This window comes from Jatropha curcas, chromosome 8 (genome assembly GCF_041381405.1).
Source record: "Jatropha curcas cultivar XTBG-Jc1 chromosome 8, XTBG_Jcur_1.0, whole genome shotgun sequence".
NCBI classification, from domain to species: Eukaryota; Viridiplantae; Streptophyta; class Magnoliopsida; order Malpighiales; family Euphorbiaceae; genus Jatropha; species Jatropha curcas.
In genome coordinates, this window is record NC_143158.1 from 5,059,795 (window position 1) to 5,082,859 (window position 23,065).

At 33.7% G+C, this 23,065-nt stretch overlaps 2 protein-coding genes and 1 long non-coding RNA gene across 4 annotated transcripts; all 3 read right to left on the minus strand.

Annotated features, from left to right (window-relative positions):
- Window positions 1–1,959: 1,959 nt before the first annotated feature.
- SCY1 (SECY homolog 1) lies at window positions 1,960–14,216 on the minus strand. Of its 2 annotated transcripts, XM_012222093.4 has the most exons (8): window positions 13,959–14,213; window positions 13,237–13,391; window positions 12,757–13,142; window positions 11,859–12,158; window positions 11,690–11,779; window positions 9,789–9,912; window positions 3,537–3,700; window positions 1,960–2,456 (listed from the first exon to the last, which is right to left on the minus strand). In XM_012222093.4, exons 1-8 carry the CDS (start codon window positions 14,147–14,149, stop codon window positions 2,226–2,228), a joined length of 1,641 nt encoding a protein of 546 aa, XP_012077483.1. In that variant the 5' UTR covers window positions 14,150–14,213; the 3' UTR covers window positions 1,960–2,225. The 2 variants fall into 2 exon arrangements, with proteins under 2 accessions (XP_012077483.1, XP_012077484.1); XM_012222094.4 differs by lacking the exon at window positions 3,537–3,700 and having other exon boundaries at window positions 2,253–2,456; window positions 13,959–14,216.
- On the minus strand, window positions 9,919–11,683 carry LOC149494044 (uncharacterized). Its single transcript, XR_016322070.1, has 3 exons — window positions 10,710–11,683; window positions 10,331–10,362; window positions 9,919–10,138 (listed from the first exon to the last, which is right to left on the minus strand). It is a non-coding gene; the product is annotated as an uncharacterized LOC149494044 (long non-coding RNA).
- A 2,030-nt stretch (window positions 14,217–16,246) lies between the features above and the next one.
- Window positions 16,247–22,466, minus strand: LOC105638300 (cyclic nucleotide-gated ion channel 17). Its single transcript, XM_012222095.4, has 7 exons — window positions 22,173–22,466; window positions 21,013–21,580; window positions 20,343–20,555; window positions 19,944–20,245; window positions 18,833–18,944; window positions 17,800–18,036; window positions 16,247–17,214 (listed from the first exon to the last, which is right to left on the minus strand). The coding sequence occupies exons 1-7, from the start codon at window positions 22,199–22,201 to the stop codon at window positions 16,507–16,509; spliced, it is 2,169 nt and encodes a 722-aa protein (XP_012077485.1). The 5' UTR covers window positions 22,202–22,466; the 3' UTR covers window positions 16,247–16,506.
- Between the last annotated feature and the right edge of the window lie 599 nt (window positions 22,467–23,065).

The window sequence follows — 23,065 nt, forward strand, 5'->3', positions numbered from 1 at the left end:
ATAAATATAGAATTGATTGTAAATAAACTTTTATGTGTTGAATGTTAAAAATTAAGTATAAAATTAGATCTATATTTGTAAGTTTAAAATTCTATACTTGCATTTTTATTATACTTTGAATTTATTTAGAAACGCTAGATAATAAATTGGATCCAATCTTATACAACAACATTGCATGTCGGGTCCATTTTCAAGTCATTGAGCTGGCCTAACTTGACCTCATTCATCAATTTTGTAACACCTGCCTCATGTTTTCAAAATTTTCCTTTGTTGATAAGAATAAGAACATCTAATGCCAGCTTCACTAATAGGCCAAGACATAAACACATAATTGGCTCTTTGTTTTTTTGGGAAATTTTTGTTTCTCTAGGAACAAGTAGACCAACATGATGATTATTTTAGTTGACCTAATTTTCCTATATTTATATATTATGATTAGTAATTTGATAATTGAATATCTGTATTGTAATGTAAGAGATCTGAAATTTAAATTTTAATACGTCTATTGTCTTTAAATATTTTTAATTTATATATTAAAAACTTGAATGAGAATGGAAAAATTTTCGAATATCTTATTGGATCCACTTTTTAATTAAATCAATTCAATCTAGTCCATATTTTATTTTGCACTTGGAAATTTCATTATGACCATAAATATTTAAAGCTTTTCATTGTTATTAGGGTTTATTTCACTCGGCCATTTAACTGGGCTAAGTTAGGGTTGCATAAGAATCCATCTAGAATTGATGGGCCCATAAGATAAAAAATGCCCTATTTAGAGGATAATAGAGTTGTTGGGCTTGGGCCTAGAATGGGTAAAAGAGTCAACCTCAGCCCTTAACAACATTTATAACTCAGTAATGAATTATAATGTAATATAATAAAATGCATTTTTAGATTAATTTTTAATTTCCTTATAGAAGCATTTTTTATAAAATAATTACAAATTAGATTAATTGAAACTTTTTAAAAATTCAACAGTCACGGACTCAATCTCGAACTTAAATAAATTTATTGCAGGTGCTTTTTGCCAACAAGACACGTAGGAAAAAGCCTTATTGTTTGGTTAATGGTCACATTTAGGGGTCACAACAAGTCAGGCACCACATGCCACAACTCATTTTGGAGGCCCTGAATTCAATTCTTGATGGTTAGAGCAATTGCTTGTCTAGATTTCAAGAAGCACGAGGGACTGAAATAGTAGTATAAAGGACAATAATGCAAGAATGTTTTGGATAATTTTAGTTTGAAGTTCAAACTGGTTATGTCACTTATGTGGATGTTTTATGTCAAATATTTTTCTGTCGGAAATAATATATATATGGGACAGTTTTTCTTTTTCTTTTTTTTTTCAAAAATAAATTAAGTTAATATGTTATGTGCATCTTTCATTATCACAACTAATTATTCGGGTAATGGGTACCTTATGTTGATAGTATCACTATAGAAAATTCAAAATTTTTAATTAAAGGATTTGATTGTTTTAAATTTTTTATATATATAAAAACAACATTATTGATCATTAATTTTAAATTATATTAAAGTAGAAGTAAATACTAGTAATATATTTATGTTGAAATAAGTGTAAATTTGAGTTCCAAATTTAATTATTGAGTTTCCTTTTTATATAAAATAAAAATGATCCTGCGCTTGTAAATTGCTCAGTTCTTATTTAAATGTTTATATTTAAAAATGAAGCTTTTGACTCTTAAAATTTTCATTTCTGTTAATGTAAAATAATTTTTATTACTAAAATCATCAATATCTACTAGAAGAATGGAGTTTTTAACTTTGCATTTGCCCGTTTAACATTTTTATTGATGCTTGAGCTTCTTGTAAAATAACATTTGCAAATGAAATCGTTAACAATTAATCAAAAATTAGAAAAAAAAAAGCAATACCAGTGGACTAACAGTAGAATAGAGCATAGATCAAGAATAAGGGGAAAGGGGCTCTTAATTTAACAACAAAAAGATTTACTTCTTATGGTAATTGCAATTATGATAAAGTTACAGTTAGTAAACCTGTGGTTGCTCTTCTGCAGTATGTACAAGTTACAGCCTAAATCAATTTGCAAAGCAGAAGATGTATAATACACACACCAGAAACCTAACACAAAAGGAAAAGAAGGTATCACCACGAAACCTTGGATAAGAAATTTTCATGCTGTGCCGGAAGTACTGTACAGTTCAAAAGGATCAATCCTCTCAGGATTAGAGTATCTTTCAGGAACTGTATTTATCAATGTCATAAAACTCTATGTTCTTGTACTTCTGGGATATTATTTCTGCTTGAACTTTTCTTGCTGTATCTGTTGCACAGCCAACAAGAATGAGTACAGACGTGCCTGCAAATCCTCGAAATGCTGTCAAGTGTGTGATTTGTTCAATGACTGCAGGACCAGCAGCCAGTATTGCCAAAAACCCGGAACCCAAAACTGATATTCTGCTGAGAACCTATATTACAAACCATTAGAAGCACATATTAAGTAGAAAATTCTTCGCAAGACAAACAATGGATAAAGTAATTCCAGAATCTGAAACCGCTATCAAAAAACTTCATAGTAGTTTCTGCAGAGGATTGCATGATGAAAAGTGAAACCAAAGCTACAAACTGAAGGAGAGAACCATAAGTATACAAGATCAAAATGTTCACATAGCACTCTGGCTTATTTAAAACCGCAAGAGATAAGTAATTGCAGAGCAAGTTGATATGCAACAGTGACTTGGTCCAGATGAAACAAATGAAAGGTTTTTAACTTTTTCGACATCTAAGGAAATGAAATGTTCCACAGAGTAATTGGACAAACATTTGCAGTAATGTTGCCTGAACAAAAGCATAAATGTCTTTCGCTGAAAAGCTGAAACTATTTCTGCAATAGACATCCTATGAGCACCATTATTTTAAAATAGCAAAGAGGGAAGACACAATTCAGCCCTCAATTACAATTTTAAATAGGAGAATTGACGACAATTGCAATTTTTTTGGAAAAGAGAGGAAAAACAGAGGGGTGGGGGACATGATACCATCCACCATAAAAATAAAATAAAATTTAACTCAGTAAAGCCCTCTAATTACTTCGGACCTTTCTATGCTCTAGAAGCAGGATATGACAAAAATAAAAAAATAAAAAATAAAAATTTATCCCACAGTAACTACAAAACAAAAGCTTGATCTAGAAAGGCGTGTCTCCAGCTAAATACAATTATTCTTAATTCTCTGCACCAAAACTACGACCAGTTTCAATTCAAACATGCATATGCAAATTCCCCTTCTAACCAGCAAGCCTTAATGCACCATAAAGCTTACAAAGGTAGATCTTTTTAAAGCTATTCGACATCATAATTTTTATCATTTGATGCACCATTAAGACCCCTGTATAATTTAGAGTTATCTATTTGGACTTCAGGCAAATACACACGTACATACATGTACATATTCCACGTAAGGCCAGTATGAGGTTACTAATTCAACATCCTGGATTGACAATGGAAAATAAGTATAATTCATATCTCTTGATAACGGAAGGAAATTACCGTTTTCAGATATGCAGCTGTACTTTTACCCGGACGAACTAGTGGAATTGATGCACCCTGGCGTTTCAACTGTTCACTCACATCATCAGGGTCCAGTTGCAGGAAGGTGTAGTAATAGTTGAAAAAGGCTATTAATAGGATATTGGTGGGGAGATAAAATGAACCTACAAAAATTTTTATCTGGTTAAATTAGGATAGTATATGAATAATGAATAATGGGAAGAAAAAAAAGAATTGTCCACTGCCTATATATTGTGATCAGTTTATTAAGATCAATTCTGTGGTTGAATCCTCAGTTATGCTGTTACAAATTCAATAACAACATCAGGATTGGAAAGATTGCAACCCACCCCACAGCACCCCCAATTTGAGCGTCTCCATCACCAAACTAGGTAGGAATAGGGGGTGGATGCAAGGTGAGACAAGCAGAATATGCTATTGTCCAGGCTCGAGTCATTGTGGCATCAATCAAGTTTGGCTCAAGCTCAAGCCAATTTTAAATTATTCTGATCAGCTCAGTTCACATAGCCCCATTAGCTTGACATTCAAATTTGAAGTCCCAATTACAGTAAAGAAATTTGATTTAGACCAGGAAACTTTTGGACTCCTCTAGAGAACCTATTTCAACTAAGTGGGAGCCCTTCCATTCAAAAGTTTGCATGTACTCGAAAAAGGTGTAAAACTGAAAGCCAAAGAGAGTAACTTAAAGTACAGACATGGATAGGGGACTATCTATTTTGGTTAAACATTGACCAATGGGGTAAAAGAGAATCTATAACAAAGCTACTTGCAAGATATTTCAAGGGACTGCAGCCCATGCCTGGCTTGATTTTTTTAAACTAGCATAAAGACTAAAAACTGGATAAAGTTCAATTTTAGCAAAATCATGGACAATCTAGAACAAGCTAAAAAACTAGTTGAGTCTGAGTCAAACTCAAAGTGCTTGACTCCTTCTACAACTCTAAGAAGAAAGACAGGCTTATCTCAGCACTCTGCAGTGAACATTAGATTAGCTGTGAGCCAAGTTGATACTGGATAGTCATCACAGCAAACCCTTATATGTTAGTGATGTTAGTATACTATTGTACTTAATTGACTATACTGTTGTAAGATAGCTGTAAATAACTATCAATTAGGAGACAATTTAGGCATCAATTAGGGAGCTAATTAAGGCTGTAAATGTCAAATTAGGAGACAAATTAGGCATCAATTAGGAAGCCAATTAAGGCTGTAATTGGCAGCCATAATTAGGAGACAATGGGCATCAATTAGGGCTGTAATTTAGGAATTTATACCCAAATTTGTGGATACTTCAGCCTATTTAAACCCAACCAGGTTGGGAGAATGAACAAGCAAATTTCTATCAAAATTCTATTGAAATACAGCAAATTTGTCATGGTATCAGAGCCTAGTTAGGCAATTTTAGAGCTGTTCTTTTATGAGTTTCAGCTTTGTTTTTTGAAGAACAAAGTGCAGATTCTGCTGTCTCTAATTCTGCAGTTTTTGTTTCTGCTTTCTTTGTTTAGTTCATATCTTTGATGAACTCTCGGTCATAGAAATTCTGAATTTCTATTTGGAGGTTCTCTTCGTTTGGAAGAGATTCTGGTGGACATATTTCTATCCTGCAACTTTCTGCTTGTAGGATTTTCATCTTGGTGGGTTTGCTGCTTCTTCTCATAGACCTGTTCCTAGTTTTGTTATTGCTACTTTTGCATTTCTGGTCTCCTTGTGCTATTTGAGATGGTAACTTCAAATGCAGTTGAGAGTTTTCATGTTCGTTTCACCGGAAAAAATTACTCTTCATGGGAATTTCAGTTTCAGCTCTTTGTTACAGGAAAAGAACTATTGGGCCATATAGATGGAAGTGATCCAGCTCCTAAAGATGCTAAGGAGTTGCTTCATTGGAAAGTTAGAGATGCAAGAGTAATGACATGGATTCTAGGGTCAGTTGACCCTCTTATTGCTTCTAATCTGAGGTCTTCTAAAACTGCAAAAGCCATGTGGGATTACTTAAAAAAGGTCTACCATCAAGACAATGCTGCAAGACGTTTTCAATTGGAGAGTGATATTGCTAATTATTCCCAAGGAAATCTCTCCATTCAGGAATATTATTCTGGTTTTCAGAATTTATGGGCTGAGTTTACCGACACTATTTATGCTAAAGTGCCTGTAGAATCTCTCTCTATACTTCAAGAAATTCATGAGCAAAGCAAAAGAGATCAATTCTTAATGAAGTTGAGGTCTGAATTTGAGACACTTCGCTCAAATTTAATGAGTCGTGTTCCTTCACCTTCTTTAGATATTTGTTTTGGTGAATTACTTCGCGAAAAACAACGTCTTCTCATTCAAAACTCTCTCCAACAAGAAATACTGTCAAGGTTGCTTTTGCTGCCTAAGGAAGAGGAAAGGGTCGGGACATGAGTAGAATTCAATGTTATAACTGCAAAAATTATGGCCATATTGCTGCCAATTGTGCAAAGAAGTTTTGCAATTATTGCAAACAGTCAGGACATGTCATAAAGGAGTGTCCAACACGGCCTCAAAACCGAAAAACGAATGCTGCCCCAATTGCACCAAATAATCTCACTCATTTTGCTACTCCAACAGTTTCTACAACTCCCTCTTCAGCTGCTGAACCTGTGATTCTTACTCCAGAAATGGTGCAACAAATGATTATTTCAGCCTTCTCCGTCTTAGGAATACAAGGTAAGAATACCTTCACCTCTCAACTTTGGCTTGTTGATTCTGCTGCCTCAAATCATATGACAAACACATCTAGCATGCTTACCAATGTTCGCAAATGTCATGGTTCAACTGAAATTCAGATTGCAAATGGTAGTACAATACCTATTACTGAGATTGGAGATCTTAGACCATGTTTCAACGATGTTTTTATATCTCCAAAGCTCTCAACTAAGCGTCTTTCGGTTGGTCAGTTAGTAGATAACAATTATGATGTCCATTTCTCTCGTAATGGTTGTCTTGTGCAGGATCAGGCATCGGGGACAGTAATCGCGAAGGGGCCTAAAGTTGGGAGACTATTTCCATTACTATTTTCCATTCCTCATATATCTTCATTTTGTACTACAATTATTAGTCAGAGTGAACTATGGCATAGACGTTTAGGTCATCCTAATCCTGTTATTTTGTCTCATTTATCAAATTCTGGTTTCTTGGGCAATAAAGAACTCCTTGCTAAGATTCCTTTCGATTGTTCCACATGTAGACTTGGTAAAAGCAAAACTCTTCCTTTTCCTTCTAATGGTAGTCGTGCTATCCAATGTTTTGATATAATTCATAGTGATGTCTGGGGCATTACGCCCGTTATTTCTCATGCTCAATACAAATACTTTGTGACATTTATTGATGATTACAGTAGATATACATGGGTATACTTCCTTCATTCTAAATCTGATGTATATTCTGTTTTCAAGACCTTTTTGGCCTATGTTAAGACTCAGTTTTCTACTTGTATTAAAATATTACGATCTGATTTTGGGGGAGAATATATGTCTCATGAATTTCAGAATTTTCTTCGTGAGCAAGGGATTCTCTTACAACGTTCTTGTCCTTATACACCACAACAAAATGGAGTTGCTGAGCGTAAAAATCGTCATCTGTTGGATGTAACCCGAACTTTGTTAATTGAATCTTCAGTTCCATCTAAGTTTTGGGTTGAAGCCTTATCTACTGCAACTTATCTAATTAATAGAATGCCTTCTCAGGTATTAAATCTTGACTCCCCATATTTTCGTCTGTATCATCAATATCCTAATTATCATGATTTACACACATTTGGTTGTGTTTGTTTTGTTCATCTACCTTCTCATGAACGTCATAAACTTTCAGCTCAATCAGTTAAATGTGCATTTATGGGTTATAATTCTTCTCAAAAGGGTTTTGTTTGCTATGATTCCACTTCTAACAAATTCCGTGTTTCTCGAAATGTTATTTTCTTTGAGCATCAATATTTCTTTCCTAATCTTGCTAAGTCTTCTTCTACTTCTCCCATTCTTCCAATTTTTGAGGATTTACCAATTGTTCCTAATCGGTTTAAGCCTGGATTTGTGTACGAAAGACGTCAACCAACGGTGCCTCTTCCCGAGACTGATGCCTCATCTATGTCTGATTCTTCTGAAACTACTCTGCGTCGATCTACCAGAGTATCTCGACCTCCAAGACGGTATGGTTTTTCTAATAATCCTGCTGGATATTCTGCAACTTTATCTGATATTTCTATTCCGTCTTGTTACTCACAAGTCTCCAAGAAAGAATGTTGGCAAAAAGCCATGCAGGACGAACTTCAAGCTCTTCACGACAATCATACATGGGAAATTCTTCCTTGCCCTCCAAATGTTAAGCCCATTGGATGTAAATGGGTTTATTCAGTCAAGCTTCGTTCTGATGGAACTTTGGATCGATATAAAGCTCGACTGGTTGCTCTTGGCAATAAGCAAAAGTACGGAGTGGACTATGAGGAGACCTTTGCTCCAGTTGCAAAAATGACTATTGTCCGTACTATTATTGCAGTTGCTGCTTCTCAGGGTTGGCCTCTTCATCAAATGGATGTCAAAAATGTTTTTCTTCATGGTGATCTTAAAGAAGATATTTATATGACACTTCCTCTGGGTTTGACTTCCTCATCTTCAACACATGTGTGTAAGTTAAAAAGGTCTTTGTATGGCCTAAAACAAGCTCCACGTGCCTGGTTTGACAAGTTTCGGTCTACCTTACTTCAGTTTTCCTTTGTGCAAAGTAAATATGACTCCTCTTTGTTCCTTCATAAGATTTCTGCTGGTTTTGTTCTACTCCTTGTTTATGTAGATGATATTATTATCACTGGCACTAACACATCAACGATCCTCCATCTTCAACAATCTCTTCAAACTTCTTTTAATATGAAGGATCTTGGTCCACTTACATATTTCTTAGGGCTGGAAGTTCACTATGATTGTTCTGGAATATTTTTACATCAACAAAAATATACTAAAGATTTGATTACTTTAGCAGGCCTTCAAGATTCATCCCCAGTTGATACTCCTTTGGAATTAAACGTCAAGTACCATAGTCAAAACAGAGATCTTCTTCCTGATCCATCTCTTTATCGGCAATTAGTTGGCAGTTTGAATTATCTGACTATTACAAGGCCCGATATTTCTTTTGCAGTTCAGCAAGTCAGTCAATTCATGAGTACTCCGCGTCACTTACATCTAGTGGCAGTTCGTCGAATCATTCGCTATCTTCTTGGCACATCTTCTCGGGGTTTATTCTTTCCTACTGGCTCTCCCGTACGCCTTGTTGCTTATAGTGATGCTGATTGGGCCGGTTGTCCAGACACTCGACGCTCTATAACTGGTTGGTGTATGTTTCTTGGCGATTCTTTGATATCTTGGAAAAGTAAGAAACAAGACCGTGTTTCAAAATCTTCTACTGAGTCTGAATATCAGGCTATGTCCGCTGCTTGCTCAGAGATTGTTTGGTTACGTGGGTTACTTGCTAAAATTGGATTTCCTCAGCCTCATTCTACTCCTCTGCATGCTGACAACACTAGTGCCATACAAATTGCTACAAATCCAGTTTTTCATGAACGTACCAAACATATCGAAGTCGATTGTCATTTTATTCGAGAGGCCGTCGATACAGGTGTCATTTCTCTTCCACATGTCTCCACTACTCTTCAAATTGCTGATGTATTCACCAAATCTTTGACACGACAGCGTCATCAATTTCTCGTTGGCAAATTGATGCTTTTTGATCGCCCAGCATCAATTTGAGGGGGGATGTTAGTGATGTTAGTATACTATTGTACTTAATTGACTATACTGTTGTAAGATAGCTGTAAATAACTATCAATTAGGAGACAATTTAGGCATCAATTAGGGAGCTAATTAAGGCTGTAAATGTCAAATTAGGAGACAAATTAGGCATCAATTAGGAAGCCAATTAAGGCTGTAATTGGCAGCCATAATTAGGAGACAATGGGCATCAATTAGGGCTGTAATTTAGGAATTTATACCCAAATTTGTGGATACTTCAGCCTATTTAAACCCAACCAGGTTGGGAGAATGAACAAGCAAATTTCTATCAAAATTCTATTGAAATACAGCAAATTTGTCATTATATAATTTATAAAACTTGGTAAGAGATTAAAAAAGCAGCTGTCTATAGTATAACAATTTTATTACAGAAAAAAAGCAGTTTCTGAAAGATAGATTTTCATTTTTCAACAAACTCAACCAGCTTAAAACTTACCTCCTGGGTTCAAAGCCACTGCAGCATTCTTGAGCGCAGATATTCCAGTGAATCTTGCAAGAGTGCCAGGAAGAGCCAATGATGATGTAGAAAATATGATTGGCATGACTCCTGAACTATTTACCTGAAAACACAAACAATAAAACATTATACATCAATAAAAAACATTCAACTGCAAGAAGCATTTTATTGTTTAGTGAAAGGAAGATAGCTGCACGTGCAAAATAATACATTGCTTAATTAATAGTATGCTCATTATGCTATCACTTTCTTCATATCCTTCTTTGGCTCCTCCACTTGTTGCTTTCATATTGCAGTGTATAATTTGGGAATAGGTACAGGTGTCATAGCTTGAGGAGGTGAACATAGTAAGTGAATTTTACATGCAGATAAAAATGATAAAAAAAATCAACTTCAGTTGCTGAATGTTATGTTCATTCTTCTTGTGGTTATAAAATAAGAAGGAAATACAATATGGTAAGCTTCACATTCTTAAATGCTACAAAGTCAGAAAATAATGTCTACAAATTGAATAAACAAACCTGTTCAAGTAACTGCAAAATCTTCATCTTTCCTAGAATAGAAAATGAATGCAATATGAGTGGGTTATAGACAACAATATTTCCAAAACGTTGAGCACAGAGAAATTATGTCAATAAGCAGAGCACTTTATGAGCTAATCACCAGTGGAAATCTTGTTTAATGAATATGGAACGCAAAAAGTGAATCATGCATAAGAGGCAAGACATAATGGCGTTTCATAGAATTTTATCTCTGACAAAGAACATGTTGCAACCACAATAAGTTAATTATAAGACAGTATCCAAGTCCTAGAGAAGCTCTTCCAAAGTCAAAGTTCTTTTTTTTTTTTTTAATCTTCATTTCCACATTTGCCATTCCAGGCACCAGATTAAGAAGTACCTCAATTGCTTTCTTGTTGCTTCATAATGGTGTAATATAACCTTCATGAGCCATCATGCTTCCTCTTCTTATTTTCTCCATTGACCAATAAATAACATTATCATGATTATTTAATCCACTGAAATTACATGTGCCAATCAGATGCTTCTCTTTATCACACACTTTACCTTTCATTACTGATCTCTAAATAGGTCTATGCATTTCATCATCATTTCACTTATTAATGCTTCCATCTCCAATTGTCATTGGTTTCCACGAACAAACATCAAATTCGGGTACTTGCCAGATTTGACAGTGTCACCTCTTCATATCAATGATCATATTTTTTGTAAACAAGTTCTACAAGGCTACAAGCAAAGGTATAATATTTCAAATCTGCTGCTTCAAAGATAATGTCTCCAAATAGATGGATAATTTAATTTGGAACTAGAGAGTAAAGATTGAACTCTTTGGCCTCTTGTTCCTCACAAAGAATGAAAAAGAAAATTGCATGTCATTTCCCTTTACCTTCACAAAGTAAACTTCACAATTCAAACAGATCTTATGCATTTAACCTTTTAAGCAAATGTGCACAAGCCAACCCTTATAGCCTATTAAGTTTCATAAATTGCATAGTATTCGAGGAAGATGATTATACAGTATTCTGTTAACAAGTTGAACTATGGTCCACAAGCAATATGAATTTCCCTGCCGTCGCAAAAAATAATGAAATCCTACAATGCACGATGAAACCAAGCTGTTGATATGCTTCGGTGGAACATTTTCAATAGCAATATACCAAAATTGAGCATTCATAAATTTGGATTAAGTGAATCTGTACTTAATTAATTAATTAATAATGATCGTCTTCATAGATATGTGAATATTAAAAGTCAGCACATTGTCAACAAGAGCCATGAAATATTAGTTGTAAGGACAACAAACTTTTAAAATTTAAAAATTGAATGAAAATGAATAATAAAACAACCTGGGATACAAACCTTAAATGGTAGGTAAGCAGATTTTTGAAGTCCACCACTTTTGCTGGTGTATCTTGAGGCATAGTTGAGTGGAATCTTTCTCTCTGCTTCCTGAAACCCTTCTCACATTTGTTAATGTTTCCATTCTTCCACTAAAATATATTTTATCACTACAATTACCAATGATTACCTGAACATACACAATGCCAAGGACTAGAAGGAAGAATGAGAGAATGATTGTGACAAGCCCAACATAGTTACCATCCTGAAATGCTTGCGTAGCAGTCCTACCAAAAGATGCCGGCAAATAGGAAATAATGCTCGTGAATATCAAAAGAGATGTGCCATTTCCAAGTTTTAAATCAGAGATTCGTTCACCAAGGTAGGTCGTAAATACAGAGCCAAGTGTCAATAAAGTTACAGATGACAAAACCCACTGTGTGCTAAAGTCATTGACATAGGGACGAAGGTAAAGAACCTGGCCAATAGCCTGTCATGAAGGGGAAAAAACAAAGAGGATATTAAAAAATCTCAGGAAAAATTTTACAAATTACATTAACATGTACTATGAGATGAACCATTGATTTGAAATTCAAGAACATTTTGATATAATGTATACTGTGCATAAATCATCCACAAACTGATAAGTGATGCTAACCATACAACAAATAAATCTGAAATCTAACTATTTGCTTAACTTCAAGAGTCAAAATCAGTTCTCATAAAACTTTTTTCCTCAGATAGTTACTTCTTTGAGTAATTAAGAGAATCCTTTTTCGTAATGAATAATGAGTGCTTATACTCAAAAGTTGAAGCATAAGCTGGGGTGTTTTGATGATTTTCCATCTATATCATGTCATCACTTATTTTTCTCAATCAATTTGATTCTCTTTTGTCTCATGAAAATATCTAAATCACTGGCATGGCCTCCCATTAAATTTTCATTTACTCTGAAGTCTGAACACATATATTTACATAAAAACTCTAGCACTGAACAACCAAAAACTTTATGGAATTCAATATGTTCTTCAAGGACTCTTGGTTCAAGTTAGCTAGCCTATTATTCAGTAGAATATTGCGTAGTATACCTGTACTATAGCAAACCCAACTGAAGCATATCGAGTATACTGGAGTACTTTCTTCCTTCCAGCTTCACCTTCTCTTTTCTGGAGATCCTGCAACTTGGGGTAAACTTGGGCGAGAAGCTGGAACACAATTTGCGCATTGATAAAGGGAACAATACCAAGGGAGCATATCCCAAGTCTACCAATGCCTCCACCAGAAAATGAATCCAAAGTGCTCAACAAGCTATTCTGATCTAAATTTCCAGCGAAAGCGTCTCTATTTACACCACCAAGGGGTATATATATTCCAAGACGAGATAAAGCCAAGAATCCCAGAAGCTTGAGAAATTTTCCTGGCAATGGACCTTTGAAGAAGTCCCCAAAATCAATAGAACTGTCCTCAATTGCAGCTGCGATTGTAACAAGAATTCTGCTTAATTGCTAAAAGCTAATTACACAATTTGCAAATTCAATATTCTTAAGAACCAAAACTGGAAAACAGACCTGCAACTCCTCGAGCTGAAGGCTTATCCCTTTTTGCACTTGAGGCACTCTCAGATATTGGTGATAACAAAGCTAGTAATCTTTCCCAAGCAGAATTTAGACCAGAATATACATCTGTATTAATACCTAATGGATCAAAAACTGAGTCCTCACAGCTGAAAAGAGTAATAGAGTATTACAACAAAAGCAAAATAAAATTATTTCTAGCAATGTTGAGAAGTGGACAAGAAAAAATGAATTGGGTTTATTTTTTTATTTACCATACAAATTTATACAGTACTGAAGAATTCAAATATCACTAAAACTACTAAATCCATAATTTTTGAAACCAAACATAAATTTTAAGCAATGTTTGTCTGATTTGAAGAACAATAGCAAAAGTCACGTCACCTTAACTTCTAGTTCATATACGCCATGACTATTATTGATATCTCAATATAGAATGAAATTTCAGAAAACTACGTAATTACAAAGTTTAAGAGGTGGGCAGACGGAGATTATAAAAGCGAACACAAAACTATGAATGAAAAAAAAAAAAAAAAAAAAAAAAAACAAATCTTTAGTGAGAAATTGTAAGTGCAATACTAAAAAAAAACTGTAAAAAATGTAAAGCACCGACAGATAGATAATCAATTCAAATCAAATCTCTAAAGAGTATTCAATTCAAGAAAAACGAAAAAAAAAACGAAAAAAAAAAAAGAGCAAAAGAGAGAAAAGAATACCTGTTGAAGTTAAGGCTAGTATCTAATGGCTTGGTGGTGGAGTTGGGTTTGCTTTGGACAGAGAAGGTAGCTCTGCAGACAGAAGCTTTAAGCCTAGGATAGAGTTTTCTGGAGACATTATGATTAGTAGGAGAAGAGAGAGCGAAGCAAATGGGAGAGAAAGGACATGCTTCCCCCGCAGTTATCAACATTATTATCTTCTCCTTTCTTTCTTGCTTCTGTACTTCGGGTTTTTCTATTTTATATCAGTGTATCTGATTTTAGTGGCTGTTGAGTTGGAGATGGAAAATTTATTTATTTAATGAAAAGGGTCTTTTTTTTTTTTTTTTTTTTCCAAAACAAGTATAGATATATTACAATTAAATAGTTATATAGAGGATCATTTGCAACATTTTTGGTTGAATGCACAAATAATTTTATATTTAAATTTTTGCCTATTTTGCTGTGAATTCGCAATTTTTTTAAGTTAATACGGTGAACGTGATTTTCAGAAATTTTATAATAATATCTAACATTTATTCAAAATTTATCGATCATGTATGATTTAATTGATTATTTATTTTTTATAAAAATACGAGGTGCTCGTATGTTAAATCCATGTAAATTTTAGTTAACTCAAAGAAGATTTGTATTTTAGTGTATAATTTACAATATTATTTTATTTCATCCTTCAATCAATTAAAAAAAATGCTTAAAATTTATATTTATTATTACTAACTCCCGTCTTAGGAGTAATCGCTAATTGCATTGTGGTTTGTATATTAAAATAACAAAAATTGAACAATTAACATAGCTTGGACTTGGAGTCTGTTTGCATGAATAGTATTATATACATTGTAATAATCAATAAAAAATAACCAATCATCATTGGTATTTTTTTTTTCTTTCAATCTCTTAATTAGTCTTTCCTTTTTGCATGGAATTAAGAATTTAAATAGAAAACATAATTGAAAATATTTATGAATATGTAATTAAGTATTAAAAGGATTTAGAATCAAATTAAAAAATGAAAATTTTATAAATATTATTATCTTCTTTTCTTTTTATTTTTTATATTTTGATTGGTTAACATTAAATAATTAAAGAATAAGTAATATAGATTACAGAAATATCATAAAACATTAACACATATAGATTTTGGGCTGAATACATAAATTCACCCATAAACTTTACAATTTTAACCTTGTAGCATCCTAAACCTTGCAAATGACTTATCATGCACTTTTTAGCTTGTAAATTTTAATAATATTATACACCATTCGACACAAATGTTAATAATTTTTTAGGGTTTTTGGCGTCTATCTATAAAATATTGACTTGATATATAGTTAACATGATTTTTGACATAATAATTTTCACGAGTTTAAACTTTTTAATAAGTGTTCACTTTATTTAATTTTGTAAATTGAAGTATCCAATAAAATAAATTTAAAAATTAAAGTATTTAATAAGTATAGCTTTATAAATTGAAACGTTTGATTAGTCAAAATAAAAATTAAGAGCACCGCAAAGTTTAAGTAACAAAGTTATTAGTGAATTTATATATTCCCCTGTAGATTTTGCACAGTGAAAAAAGGTCAAACTTGTTTTTCTAATCTTCCTATGTCCTTCGAAGCTCGTACTCATGCCTGCATAACACGTTTCATCAAAGTTTTTTCATGTTTGATTCTACACCGGTTAGCAATAATCAGCACAATTACTTGTTTTTTTTAGATATTCCGACTGGTTTATACACAATGCACAATAACTAAACTAAATTACTAGTTAACAATGCACGTTCCATACACTCATAATTTAATATTTTATAGGTAATTTCAATATATCAAATGAATTAGTTAAATACAGAGTTCTTCTTGAAAACATGATGAATTAATTAAAATACAAAGTTGGTGATTTTTCACATTCACAATTATTTTTCCTCAAATTTTTACATGTAAAAATCATGTAATAACAAATTATTGTCTAATGATACATTAAATAAATGCAAGTGAAATCTCAAATCAAAAATTAAAGAGAAAGTGGGTTATCTCCAAAAATAACTCACATTTCTTAAAAAGCATATATAATTCTTTTTAGATTGCGGGTTCAGAGGTAGACTGGTGAAGAGTCCAAGTTATACTTTTTTTTTTTCCCTATAAATTTAAAAATATTTGAAGGATTAAACAAGTTAAATGCTGTGTTGTATCATTAAGAATAAACACTTGTATTATGATAATTAATCATAATCAACATAAGGTTATCAGTTTAAATTTTTAATTTAGCACATCTAAAATTTCAAGTGAGTAAGATAGAAGGTAAAATAAGTATATATATATCACTCTAACCCTTGATGAATGATGTAGCTGGAATGACTACAGCATTACCCAAAAATAATAAGTACACAGGTATTGAAGAATACAGGAAAAAATACCCCTTTTCTACTCCACACACATCTGAAGCTATTTCTGTGAGATACCGGATGCCATTGCTATCTGGAAGTTCTTTCCACAAGAATCTGAAAAGGGCTAGGCCTTTGGCATATAAAAGCTGAAAATGCTTACTTCAACCACTAGTCATCAGCAGCAGAAAAATCGGGCTCCTCAGGTTTCTGTAGTTTTGGCATCTCAGCATCCTTAATCTTTTGAGCTCCTCTCCTTGTGTTTGCAGCAAATCTAGAAGCGAGTATCGTGACTTTCAGTTGAGAAGTTAAACCTTCCGAAAAATGGTCCCCCTTGTCTTGCCTTTTTCCATTAGTATCTTGTGCATCCAAAGAAAAGGATTCTGAAGCAGTGAGATTATTCTCTATCATCCTTTTTTTGTGTCGACGCCAAGCAGCTTGTATGAAACAGGCTGCCCATGTTCTCCAATGATGGGAGTGATACCTGAATGTATGCTGAAGTTTTTTGCTATGGAGACGTCTGAATTGGTTTGCAACAAATTTCAAATCTTCGGCTCTCAATGCAAAAGCTTCGACTTCATTTAAAGTTCTAACCGTCCTAGTTGAGGAAGGTAAGTTGAGAGAGGATTTTGGATGCAGAGCCCATGCTAATAGCTCCTCTCCACAAAAATCTCCAGGTTTCAAAGTAATTGAGTTAAAGAAACCAGTACGACCTCCGTTAGTAGTAGAACTCTCCAATCTGCCTCTGATAATAAATAGCATTTCTGTCACGGGATCACCCTCACGGACAATATAGGTGCCAGCTGTGCTCAGACAAGAAACTAGCCGTTCACATATTGCATCAAGCAATTGATCATCCATCTGTGAGAAGAATGGGACCTGCAAATGAGAAAAGGAAGTAGGTTAGTATTGGAGAAGTAAGATTGACAAAAAAATCATCTGCCATATCTCAGTAAGACATATCAACATGGAACATTTTAAATCATCCTTATGGATCATATTCTATATATAATCTCAATGAAGATGGCACTTTTCCCCCTTCAGTTCATAAACGGTTGTCATTGACAAAATAAATGATAAAAAACATGATCAGCTTCAATCCACTGACTCAATGAGGCTGGAGACCCTACACTTGATGAGGGCAATGAAATTACCTACATGATAAACCCATCAAGACAATGGAATATGCAATTCCTGAAAATTATACTAGCACTTCTAGGACTCCAAGCAGGAAAACGTTGATCCTTTATCATATACACCAGGCTCAAATTGAACTGACACAACAAAATCAAATCAGAGGATAAGCTTATTTGCATAGCCATACTAGAGCTTGGAAGTAGTCCAGAAATGTGATGTCAGAACATCCTTGTTGCCAGATGTCATATATTCAACAAAATATGACCAGAAAATAAACAGATGTAGTTCTTTCAATTCTAAAAACATCAAATACATGGTTAAACATACGCGTAGAACAAGGTCCAAGCATAAGTGGCGCTGGATATCTCGCCGGAGATCAGCAGGCAAACCAAGCAGGATAGATTCTTCATTTACTCCTCGAGTTGCAAGCCACTTATATTGATCAAAGCGCCGAACCCGTTGTTTCAAATCTTCAGGGAGTTGGCGATGCCTCATCCATTCTTCAGTATCTCTTCGCTTAAGCCTCCACTCCTCCAGTCTTATGGTGAGAGACTGAAGGTATGTCTACCTCATGCAACAAATGTTAAACAATTAGGGAAAAGTGTATAAGATAACAAGCACAAAGAACATCACCCAGATATTGTCATATCAAATCTAGATTAAGGGGCATGCTTATCCTTCAGCATTTTTATAACAAGCATTGTATCTCATTCCTAAAATCTTTAATAGCTTGATTGAAAGCTCATGATTTCTGAAAGGCAATCTCACCCTTGAGCACCAGACAAAGGCAATTTAAAATAACAAGCATAGCATCATAAAACTGCATGGCTTAACTGATATTACCAAGTCTCTTTTTCTCAAATATTAGTGAAGAAATTGGTAGCAGAACATTCAAACTTTTACTAGCAGTATGAAATTATCCACAAAAGTTATCAGCCACATACAACCTCAAGAAATTATTTGTACTTGCTAAGCTTCTTATGTTCCAAATGAAGAAAAAAAATTGGAAAGATGAGAAAAAAGGCAAAAGAAACAGATATTATAGGGTCAACAGTCAAGTATTAACTGCCAAAGTAGGCAGCACAGTTTTTTATCAAGTGTCAACTGCTATCATGACGAGATAGTATCAAAGGTTCTTAAATAGGAATTAAGCTCAGTGACCTTGAAAACCATCAAGGCACAAATTTGGGAAGAAGAAGAAGGAAACAATCATTAGTCTGCAGTAAAGACCTACAAGGCAAACACTGAAAATGTCTTTTTTTAAGAGAGAGAGAGAGAGAGAGAGAGAGAGAGAGAGAGAGAGAGCAAGAATAATAAACTATAGAATGATGAAACCCGAGAACAAAGAATTTTGTAATACCTGCATATTGCCAATCAAGTGTGCGAATAGAACAAGACCCAAGATGGAAATGAGTATGGCAAATGTTGTTTCCCCAATAAATGTGCTAGTTTCCAAATTCTGCCCGTATGAACTGAAAATAAGAACATGATAGATATGAACTTCAAAACCACTCAAAGTGCTATAAAAACAACTTTCTTTGCAAGAGTTTAGGGAAGAAAAACAGATAGCAACTATAACATCGATTATTTAGAATACCATGTTTTATGCATCTAAAAAAAGCATTCTGACACATTATTGAGAATAAGATGAATGTGATTCTTTCTCAGTTGCCCGACAATAAAAATAGGTAAATGCATGTGGACACTGGACACCCTTTAACTATTGACCATTTGGATTTGTATACCTCAGCTATTTTTTCTTTTTCAAAATCCGAATTATATTTTCTTCACATACTTCCAATGAAATTCCTTAATTTTCCATCAAAAATAATGTCAAAGTTGGCATATACTTTATATTTCACTAGGACCTCAGTAGGAGTCTCACCTTTTACATACCCCAGTTGATGTTAACTCTGATGAAAAAGTAAAGAATTCAGGTGGAAACTAGATTAAAAAACTCAGGTGAATCCAGATTGTCAACAAAAATATTTTCCAAGCACTGAGACCATAATGACTTACAGTAAGAGGTTATATGCATGGAACCTAAACTAAAATAGAACAATTGAAATATTATCAACGCAATACAAGCAACACAACCAAGAAGGGATTTTAGTATTGAAAAACCAGCATAATAGACATTCATCAAACAAGAGAACAAACGAATAGGGGAAAAAATTAAATTAATATATTATCTATATAGTTTTTTATTTGAACCAGCACAGTTAGTAAATAACCACTCACATTTAATGGCTTGTTTAGAGAACATATTTTATCCCCAGCAAGATGATACTCAAAGGAACAAATGGAAAAATTTTAGGGCTCAGTGACACGAAAAATACAGAATTCAAAAGCTTTTCGAGTTTTTTGCATAGTTTAAAACATAGAGAAACCAATCATCATGAAAATGAAAGTATGGAAATTGAACTGCAAAGCTTATTCTGAATTCTGATGCATGGAAACAATGAAGATACCTTAGTTGCTGTAAGCCCCACCACAAGCAGTAGAGGTACTTCTCAACAAAATTAGAGGAGACAACATTTTTCGTCACTGCATTTTCAAATATACCAAATTGGAAAGTGATACTATTGTTTGGATCACAGTTCTTGAAAACACTTGTACTATTTGCCCATGCCTTGCGATCGCTATGGTTTAAGGTATCACAGTCCAGATAACTGAGGACACATCCAATAGGGCCAGTTTCATTTCTACAATTTGATTTCCAGCATGATTTATACCTGTCAACTGATATTAAATACCATGCAGCTCCTAAAACCTATAATTAAGAGGAAAAAATGGAATTCATGACGATGGAAAGACCAAGTGGCTAAGCAATGGGAATTCAACTAAGAGAAAAAAAAATGCAAACTTACATGGCTTGCCAACATGTATAGCATCAAATTATATACAGCTCCAGCCCAAGCTGTCCTCGTGACTACTCCAGTTGCTTTAATGATTTCAGAACTCAAAGGAAAAATCAGATATAATCTGGGAATATATTGTAGTAGAACAATTAATGCAAGAGCATTGTTCTTATGATCAGTTTGACGACCTCTTGTTGCTGGTATGACAAACCATACAACCATCTGCACAAAAAATCAATTAATTGAAATTTCAGTTTTTGCTTGGAAAAACCATAATTGACTCCAGAAGAAGTATCAATATTCCACAGAAAAATAATAGATCGACAAACCAAAGTAAAATTATTCCTCAATTATCAAACCCAGCAATATATAGGACTCGTAGATGGTAAATGATTCAGGAGAATGTTACTTTTTTATTTTTTACCTTTTTCCCTCATAATATCTATTCCATCTATCTTAAGTAGCTACCTAAAGACCAAACTCTATGAAATCAATTGAAGTTAACATAAATGGAAGCTACATAGAGAAATCAATGGAAGCTATCGTTGTTAGAGATAGCCTACAACTCCAAGTTCATTATATATTCTACTTTGTCCATCAAACAAATTGAATTAACAAAATACTACTATAAGAAGCAGGCACAAACTAATTTCAAAAATGATGGTGATAAACAAATTACCTGAGGCAGTGGCAAAGTGGCAATGAGATCAATGAAGAAATCAGATCTAATATATCTCCATGCAATCTTCTTTGGATCCATGACAAGTTCTCCCCTCCCAAACACACGAGTGTCTGGAGCAACATAAGCAGTCCTAAACTTTATAACCATGTGCAACAAATAAAAAAGATCTGCAAATGTCCGAAAGATTGTAACAACTATCCTCAACTTTAAGTCACTATTCACACATGAAGAATTTTCATCCCTTCCAACAGTAGGTAAGTAAAAATACAATGGATCAACAAAAAGTGCCAGCAAGCATGAGACAAGGAAAATCCTGTTCCATAGCAGCACAATATCACTTCCTGGGTCGAGTATCCTATGATGCCATGGTTGGCGGTCCGCTGGGAAAACCTTGGACCTCCCACCTTTGCTAGTATCTGTCAGTCTATTTCTACCACCCATCATCCCATTGTCTGCTTTTAGCAATGAAGTTGAAACCTTATCCATGGAAGACGACATCTCTGGATATACTTGTTCAGTTTTTCCCCGTGATGTTTCTCTATATTGTTTTCCATCAGGGTAAAACCTACAGATTATCAAGCCAACTGATTTAGCACAGAATTCCAAAGTTCTAGACACCCATAATTTTTGCTTTTTTTTGTTTTTGTTTTTTTTTTGTCAAAAATAAACTTCATAAGGGATATTCTTTCACAAACCTAAGTGAAAGGTCATAAATAGTTAAACTTTTAATAATTAATTAACCATTTAACATGTGAAAGCTTAGCCTTCTATTTGATTGAAAGTAAGTTCAACAACATTTCTCAGGAAACAAACATTAAATTCTAAAAGTAACCAATAACAATAAACAGTAATTTAAAATAAAAGAAGCCCACCAGATAATATCTCATGCAGAAAATCCAAAACTTATCCCTCAATTTTCCAAAAATTAACCAATAAAAAAAACAGATAATTGAGCCTTAGTCTCTTTGTAAGAAACGTCTAATTGATGCCAATTCTTTCCCCAAACAACTAAGAGAGCAAAACCTACATGCACTAGCCTCCAATAAAGCAGAAATTTAGTCTACGAGCAAGCATATAAATTAACAGAGATGCTAAACCAAGAACAGATACAATCAAGAAGTAGCAAGAAAGTAAAAAGTAAAATGAAAAAGACTTACTTTACAAGCTTTTCCTTCTTCAACTCCATTACCCAGAAGAAGGTTTAAAAGCTAAAGATCAGATCTTTTTGAGACCATAATGCACCAGAAAAACTTCTAAACAATCTGAGTTCGGTTACAGCGAAAACTGAGAGATGGACTTCGAGATTTTTGTCAATTGGGAATGAAGATTGAGATTTTTGTATGAGAGAGGAGTATGTGCTGAAGATGAAACCCAACAAATCTGTATTGGTCAACATAGTTTTTGACTTCAAAAGAGGACAGATTTATTTTATTTTATTTATTTATTAATCAAATACACAAATCAAAATAAAAAAGCTTAAAACATTTGTTGGTGGAAGTTGTCACTGTAGTGGGATTAATTAAGTAATAATAAAAGGAACATTGTCACTTTGCTTTCTGTTTAATATATTTTTTTTTTATGCAAAAGATTTATTGGTTGAGAAATGAGAAAAGACGTGTTCACATTTGGAAAAATACAAATAGATACATATAATAATGCCTACACATTATTGGCTTTTTATTTTTCTTCAATGGAGGAGAACCATAAATATTTCACTTGTAACTTAAAATTCAAATTAAGTTGGTGATTTTTTTTTTTTTTTTTTTGACTGGAAGTTGGTGAAATCTAATTGTTTCTATAAGTTTTTTTTTTTCATTTTCCAATTTGGTCTGGTAAAAAAATGGTCTACTGCAAGTTTTCTATTTTTTTATTTATCGAAATTAGAATTTACAACTCAAATAATCAATTTTTATTGATAGATAAACTAAATAATGATAATATGGAGAAACTCAAGCCCCAAATCCCAAGAGAGAAAAAGAGAAACCCAAGTTGGTAAATTGGACTTTACTTTGATCCAGGCCCATTATGAAGAGCTGGTGTTGCTTGACCA